General features: G+C 48.2%; 1 protein-coding gene across 4 annotated transcripts in view; it reads left to right on the top strand.

Annotated features, from left to right (window-relative positions):
* The first annotated feature begins 754 nt into the window (after positions 1 to 754).
* DCLK2 (doublecortin like kinase 2) overlaps positions 755 to 8,099 on the top strand; it is a 137,705-nt gene continuing 130,360 nt past the window's right edge. For 2 of the 4 annotated variants that reach the window (XM_036241547.1, XM_036241544.1), the window contains exon 1: positions 755 to 1,788. In XM_036241547.1, coding sequence (XP_036097440.1) covers positions 1,368 to 1,788 — 421 coding nt within the window. In that variant the 5' untranslated portion in view covers positions 755 to 1,367. The remainder of the gene's footprint in view (positions 1,789 to 8,099) is intronic. The other 2 variants (XM_036241548.1, XM_036241545.1) reach the window with 1 other exon arrangement.

The following is an 8,099-nucleotide window of genomic DNA, read 5'->3' as shown; positions in this document are numbered from 1 at the left end:
ACTTGAATGTAAGGGGGGGGGGGTTGCAGGGGTTGAATTTTTTTTTTTTTTACTAATGCATCCCCAGTGACGAAAACAATGCCTAGCCCATAGCATGCCCTTAATTAATAAATATTTGTATGTTAAATAAATCCCTCAGAAAGCAATAACTTCTGATCATTCATTCATTCAAAGTCACCGAACATGCCATGTTAGTGAATCTTCAGTGGAAATTGTGGAGGCTGTTTTTTGCCAAAGAATTTCTAAGTAAAGCTCCAAATCTGCTTTTAAAAATTAAAATTTGTGCCCTAACTCAGTGCCATGTTTCACATGTCTTGCCTAGTTGGGCCTCCGTTCCCTATATGGAGGCTGGCTGAGGGATACGATCCCTGCCCTTGTTATCTCCTTCCTTTGTGGGTTTTTTTTTTTGGCCGCGTGTCTACGTTTCCCAGGCGTTGGAGCGCGTGCCGGGGCTGCGCCCATTGGCGCCCACGCGGCGCGGGTCTGGCTGTCAGGCGCCGGGGCTGCCTAGGACCCAGGGGGAGCCGCTCGGGTCCCGCTGCAGCTCCTCCGCTGACCGGCCCGGCCCCTTCTGCTCGCCCAGCTCCCGCCCTCCGGGTTCTGGCATCTCTCGGGGGCGGCAAGGCCGGCAGCCCTGACAGCGGGCCGGGCCAGCGTCTCGGGGGAGTCCAGGCGCGGTGCTCGCCGGTGCAGACGGCGGGCTGCGTGATTTCCCGCTAGGGCCGGGCTCTGTGGGACGGAGGGACCCCGCCAGGCCCTCCCAGCCCGGCCACGCGCCGTCCCTCGGGCGGGCCCGGGGACCAGCGCCGCCGCTGCTGCAGCCGGGCCTGGGGCTGGCGCGTGGGCGGGCCGGGCTGGGCGCGCCGCCCCCACGGCCCGCAGCGCCGCTCCCACGCTCCCAGCCCCTCCCCCTTCCTTCCTTCCCGCAGCGCTCGGGGAGCCGGCGGATGCGAGCCGCGCCGGGCGCCGAGCTTTGTGTGCGCCCGCGGACCCGGCGAGCCCTGGGCGGCCCTCCGCGGCGGCGCTCAGCCGGCTCCCGGCTGGAGTTGCGAGGCGTGGCTGCGGGGGAGGCGCTTGGTGGGGGCGTGGGGCTCCCGGCAGGCGGGAGGGACCGAGCTCGCCGCGCCGGACAATGAGCCCGGCAGCTCGACGCTGCGGCCACTAATAGGAGGACGCGGGCGGCCGGCGCCTCCGCGGCTCAGCAGCTCCACCTGCGAGGAGGGCGGGATGCCAGAGCCAGGTGTCCCGGCGCCCTAAGGCCCCTCACGGCCAGGCGCCTCCGAGCTGGTGCTCGCACTGACAACCCGGCTACCTGCAGGCTTTGGCTGGGACGGTATTTTTTGCGGGGGGCCCTCGGAGCAGCCGCGATGGCCAGCACCAGGAGCATTGAGCTGGAGCACTTTGAGGAACGGGACAAAAGGCCGCGACCGGGGTCGCGGAGAGGGGCGCCCAGCTCCTCCGGGGGCAGCAGCAGCTCGGGCCCCAAGGGGAACGGGCTCATCCCCAGCCCGGCGCACAGTGCCCACTGCAGCTTCTACCGCACGCGGACCCTGCAGGCCCTGAGCTCCGAGAAGAAGGCCAAGAAGGCGCGCTTCTACCGGAATGGGGACCGCTACTTCAAGGGCCTGGTGTTTGCCATCTCCAGCGACCGCTTCCGGTCCTTCGATGCGCTGCTCATGGAGCTCACCCGCTCCCTGTCGGACAACGTGAACCTGCCCCAAGGCGTCCGCACCATCTACACCATCGACGGCAGCAGGAAGGTCACCAGCCTCGATGAGCTGCTGGAAGGTAGGAGGGGAGGGCCCGGCGCGGCAGGTGCGGCCCAGCAGGTGCAGTGGCCGCGGGCCCGCGCGCACCCGCCTACCCCGCGCTGGGGGAGCCTGCGGGGAGTCTTCCAGGAGGCCACGGGAGCTGTATGGTTATGCCTGCCTTTCCCTGGGGTCTAGCTCCCACCTATATTCTGACTGTCCTTCCCAAGAGATTTGCCTTAAAGAAAAAGAAGAAAAACCTTAAGAGGCATTGGGCTTTGGTGACATCTCTTAAAATTGGCGAACTTGTTTGTTTGGTTTTGAAGTGCAAACTATTTGAAAAAGTGGCTCTCTGGTGAGGATCTGGGTAACCCTATAGCTAATAAGCAGTTTGTTCAACTCTCTGTGTGTAGACTTGGGGGGGGGGGCACCTGTGGGGTGCCAGCCTGTGGGCCCCCGCTGTTCCTGCTCTGTTCAGAAGCTGGGGTGGTGAACCGCTCTGGGTTGGTTTGCAGCCGAAGTTATATGAGGTCAAGAGGGGTGTTCCTAGGTCATTGTTAACCTTGGCAGCATCTTGGGTCACTGGGGACTAAAATTATAGGTGCCTGCCCCCACTCCATGTTGGGAAGTAAATGCTTTGGGGTGTGGTCCGGGCACCCCGAGTTGTAAAAGCAAGCGCCACAGGTGATTCCAGTGTGCAGCCAAGGTCGAAAACCACTTTGCTAAAGGGTTTTCCACATTTGGTTGGTAATGAGGTGAATCAAGGTCAATCTCTCTTGCCTTCTCTCCCACTGAAATTAGCGAGTTGGGATGATGATTAGAGGCCATTGGAATCCCCAGTTGGTTGTCAACTGCTTCACTCAAGTGTCGGCCATGCTTCACTCAAAGGGACTGATTGGCTGTGTGTTGTGTCATCCTTGAATTCCTGCAATATCCACTCGTCTTTCTTTTTAGAGAAAAGCAAAAAACAAACAAAAAAAATTACTAAGTACAGGCATACCTAGGAGAGATTTCTGGTTCAGTTCCAGACTACCACAATAAAGACAGTATCACAATGAAGTGAGTCATAATCTCTTTGCTGGTGGAGGGTCTTGCCTTCCATTTGTAAAGAACGCAATACCTGTGAAGCGCAATAAAGTGAAACGCCAATAAAACGAGGTATGCCTGTAGTTAAGAACCTAGTTCCGAGTCTGAATAGCGCCTGTGAAAGTCAGACAGAACCCATGTTTTTGCTGCCTGCATGTTTACATACAGTCTGTCCTCATGCATCCTTCTTAATGCAAATGGCACATTCCATGTAGCCATAGCAATACTGGCTTGGTATGGAGAGGAAACTGAACTTCCTTTGAGCCAACTGTTTTTCTTATTTCATTTCATCATGTTCTTATGGGATGTTCTGAAGGCATTATGCCCATTTTACACACAAGGAAACGTAAGCAGCATGCCTTGTCCCACAGTACCTGCAGTATATGTCCTTTCCTCTTCAGTTCACCTGTAATAAACTGATGTGGCTACACCGGAAGTGGCTGAGTTTCTCTACTTAGTCACTGTTGCCAGTTTTCCCTGCTCTGGCTAGATGAGGATCCAGCCAAAGTTAAGTTGTCTTCAGTCTTTATGTGTGTTAGCAACTTCACACATTCTCTTGGTCAGTTGTGTGTTTTGGTTTTGAAGGTTCCTGGGAGGTGATGACAACCAGAGAAGTGTAAGTAAAATAATGATACATTGTTAAAAGGGCTTTATCTCACTTTTCTACATGGTGTTAAAAACTTAAAAGAACATTTGTCTAGATATTTCGTAACTGAGTAACAAATTTTCTGACTGATCCACTGATTAGCAGCCCTGCAGAAAGATCAAGGCAATGCTTAGGGATTAACACCCATTCCTCACATGCCCTTGGGATACTGTGCCTGGTGTGGTCTGAGGATTTTCATATCTTTCTTTGAAGTAATTTTAACAGTGTATTTGCTACATGAAATTAATGTACTCCAAAGATGAATACTACAATAGGGGAGATGGTCAAGATGACCATTGTGCACATTAATTAATGAGAACACATATTGTACACTGAGTTTGTCATTGCCCAGGCAGTACATGGTTCACTGAGTCTAATTCTCAAACTATAGTTTCAACTGTATATGGAAGGTTGACATATTTTCTTCCCATCAATCATTCATTCACTGATTTTTGGAGGATGGGACCCATAGAGTCCCAATTATACCACCATATGATAAATAATGATGTAATACAAATAACTGCACAGCAAAAATGTTTTCCTGGTCTGCCAATTGCCTGCTTGTTTCCAGCAGTATTCGGTTACTGCAAAAAAAGAAAATTTGTGCACCTCTTTTGTCATAGTGGCATTTTCTCTCTCAATGGATCTTTGTCTAAGTCTTGAATTTTCCAGTAATGAGTGGATTACCCTGTTGCAAGAGAGTGCTTAAGAAAAATGAAGCAATGCTCTAATATCACTTATTCAAGAATTTAAATAGTTTCAACTTTCAGTTAAAATTGTGTGCTCCAGTGTTTAGATTTATCATGCAGAAGAACTTACGGTTTTTATTTGCATCAGTAAAAATAGGTCTGTAGTATTGCCCATGTTGTCAAAATGGACTACTTTATTTCATCTTGGTTCACCTTTCTTAATCAAGATTCTCTGATAGTATTTTTTACACCATTATGTTCGACTGTCTTCTCCTCTGCCTCTTTTATCCCATGAAGTCTGTAGTTTAGGAAACATTGTTTTTCCTAAAATGTGTTTAGTGAAGAATAGAGAAAGTCATGCCTCAAGGCTCCCCATGGCACGAACACTCTTTCAGAACCCCAATCCCATTGAACTCAGATGACAAAAGAAATTTGCATGGCCCAGATTCCCCCCCACACACCCCGCCCTTGACTTTGAGAGTCTGGCAACTAAACACAGTGCTCTGGTGTTGGCTGGCACTCTTCCTGCAGCTCCAGCCTATTGGTTTACTCACCTGCTGGATTAATTTCACTGAGTTGGTGCTGGGTATCCCAGTAATCCTGTTTATTCTTTAAAACTGGTTGGGGACCTTCTCTCAGAGGAGGACTCTTTGCCATAACCATCAATATTGGGAAAATCAGGTTGAGCTATGTGCAGCTGTGGGCCAGCCAACTCTGTATCATCTCTGACATGTAACTGAGGATGTCCAGATGACTCACTCAGTTCTCATGTTCGGGGATGAGCGTCAGAACCCCTGGTCTTCGCCTTGTTCCATGAGTGTTCTCCCCTACTGAACATTTTGGCTGTACGTATAAAATTTTGATGTCCTAAAGAGAGACGGCCAAGGTTAGTAGACAAGATGGTGGACCAAGTCAGGATCCCTGGGTTCTGTTGACTGGATTTGAGAAAAACTCATGTCAGTTCTCTGGGCCTCAGTGTCCTGTTCTGTTGAATGAAAGCTTGAAAAGTTGGCTGAGTCCCCCTTTAAGTCAAATCCCTTCAGGCCTAAAAGGACATGCTCTTTCTCTACCCAAGTGGCTTTTACTAAGTATATGGCAGCCTGGACTGCCTTTCCCTACTTAGAACCTTCCAGAAAATTGACAAGGCTGCGGATGTCCTCCTCCCTAGCAGGGAGTGGGTGTGTGGCTCTGGTGAAGTATTTGCCGGAAGCCAAAATAAGTAGCTACCGTCCTCTGCCTCTTTCATTCCAAAGTAAAATGTCATTTTGTGTTATCTCTGCCTTTACCTCCTCAGTCAACAGTAAATAAGCTGATTGAATTTTTTGGCGTGTGAGAGAATTATTTTTCAAAAATAATTCTTACCTGAGGATATGTTTTCATTGATTTTAGAGAGAGAGAGAGGAAGGGATGGAAAGAGAGAGAGAGAAACATCAATGTGAGAGAGAAACGTAGATCAGTTGCCTCTTGTACATGCCCCTACTGGGAATCAAACCCTCAACCTAGGTATGTGCCCTGATGGGGGATCGAACCCATGACATTTTAGTGTAGACAACTCTCCAAACAGCTGAGCCACCCAGCCAAGGCTCACTTTTTTATTTTGGTAAGTTACTTCCATTCTTCAAGTTAACTTGAAAATCCACATGAATTAATTTGAATTTAAGAAAAATAAGGTTCTAAAGAAATTAAGCACTTCAAGTTTCTGAGTTTCTCTTACTAAACCTAGTTTATTGAACCTGTTTGGTTATGTCAGTGTCTTTGAAGGTGTTAAACTAATATGCAGTTGCTGAGAGGGTTTTAAGTAAAAATGAATCTCTCTCAGAATCCATATTATGGTTTTATTTTACCCTCTTGCAAAGTACATTTTTACAGTAATAACAGAAACTGAGCTCCTGGAACTGGTTCTGGGACTGCATTTTGCACCTCACTGTGAGTTATAAGATATTTGCACACATAAGTGCAAAGCTCTAGTCCTTAAAGGCATATGTGATGATTGGACATGGCAGTTTAACACTGAATCTCAGGTCTGCAAAGCCTTCTCTACCTGGTCCACGTCCAGGTTCTTCAAGACCTGCTTCTCGTTATCTCCCCGCTTTGACGTCTCTTTCCACACCTTGCGGATGTTGGTCTTGAACAGTTGTTGATCCAGAGCATATCTGCATATCTGTTGTTGTTTCAGGTGCTGGAGGGGTCCAGTTTCTTCCCTCAAGATGCTCACATCTAGAGGGAGACAGATAGCAAACATGTACACACACATATTCATTTTCTCTCTCTCTCTCTCTCTCCCCCTCCCCCACCTCTCATCCCAGGGAAAGTGCTGCATTGACCAGGATGATGACAAAAGCTTCCCAGAGGAATGGATGTTGGAGCCAAGGTCTGAGGTCAAGCTTATAACTCTTCCTTCTACTTACAGCATTTTTCTTGACCTCTATTATAACACTTTACAGTTAGTGGTATGTTGGGTCTGTCTTGTGCACTAGACTAAGAACATCGTGAGGTCAGGGGTCTTGGACATGCAACAAATTCATTGAATAAATAGTCCAGAAAAGTATTTTACTTCTAAACAAATAATTTTTACTTATAGATAAGTAAGACATTTTACTTCTAAATAAACAGTAAAGAAAGTGATTTTATTTCCCCTGGCCATCATAGGAAGTTTTGTATGAATTAAGTTTGAATAGGGTTGGTGGCTCCTATATATGTGACAATATGTATTTTTGGGAAAATTGGATTATATTTCAGTTAAATCACAGGTGCTGTGCTCAGTCCTCATTGTGGGGAGAATGCCCCTTCCCTAAGACCTGCTTCTATGCATCCGATTCTTCTCATCTCATTCACTTAAAACAGGGAGTTCAGATGTGCAGTGATACCGCAGCAAATAAACTCTTCCCAGAGGTGATGGGAAGAGAAATTTTGATTTGGAGAATAAAGAATTCTAAAGGGTTGGGGAAAGAAAGGGAATATTTGGGAGAGCATTTATAAGATTAGAGTATGCCATAATGAGACCCTGGTAGTTATAAGAAAACATAAATATTTTATGAGGTTTTAAACTATGGAAATGGATATTTTATGGTCCTGTGATGTGAAATAAAGGGAACAGGATTCCCTTGGGCAGGGGTGGTCAAACTACTTTCTTCTTTGTGGGCAGGGCCAGGGGAGTTGCTGAAGGTCTGCACCCCCTCGCCGGGTCTCTTTCTCCTCCCCCCACCCACTCCTGCTCTCATCACTTCCGTTTTTATCTCTTCTGATGAAATAAACAACTACCCTAAGGAATACAGATGCTTCTCTTCTCAGTATGACAACTATGTATTAGATGTTTTATGTGCAGTCATTTTGTGAGGGACTTGGCATGTTTCATTGCATTTCACCTTGTAATACCCTGTGAAAAATGGCTGCATTGTCTTCCCCATTTTACAGATGAGGGAGCTGAGGCTCCGGGTAAGGAAATTGCCCCCTTGTACTAATCCTGGGAGGAGGGGCTAGAAGTGAGGCCTTTCTCCCTGGCTTTTGAACTTCTGTATTCTTAACTGCTGTGTTATACCACCATTGGGGGGGCGGGGTCATTCTGACCTCCGAGGTTTGCATAGGTTATAACAGATCATCCATCCAAACCTCCATCACTGTGCAGCCCGGCCTGTCAATCATCCATAGTTGGGGAACAAAGACTGCGGTAGTGCATTGGTCATTGTCGGCATAAAGACATCTTAGGGAGCTTCCTCTGTGGTTCCTGGAATAAAGTGCATCATCCTACACACCTGTACAGTGACGTCGCATTCAGATTCTGCAGAGTCCCTTTGCTTGACCTTGGTTTTCTCAGCCGGTAAATGAAAGACAGGTTAGGCGATTGCTAAAGTCCCTTTCCCCTTCAGAGTTCAGTGATCTTGGGAAATACTTCTGGCTCTGTCTGGCTCCATGGTCCTCTTTAAAAGTTGG

Source organism: Molossus molossus, unplaced genomic scaffold (assembly GCF_014108415.1).
Source record: "Molossus molossus isolate mMolMol1 unplaced genomic scaffold, mMolMol1.p scaffold_m16_p_4, whole genome shotgun sequence".
NCBI classification, from domain to species: domain Eukaryota; kingdom Metazoa; phylum Chordata; class Mammalia; order Chiroptera; family Molossidae; genus Molossus; species Molossus molossus.
The sequence above is the reverse complement of the archived record's forward strand: the minus strand, read 5'-3'. Positions and strand labels throughout refer to the sequence as shown.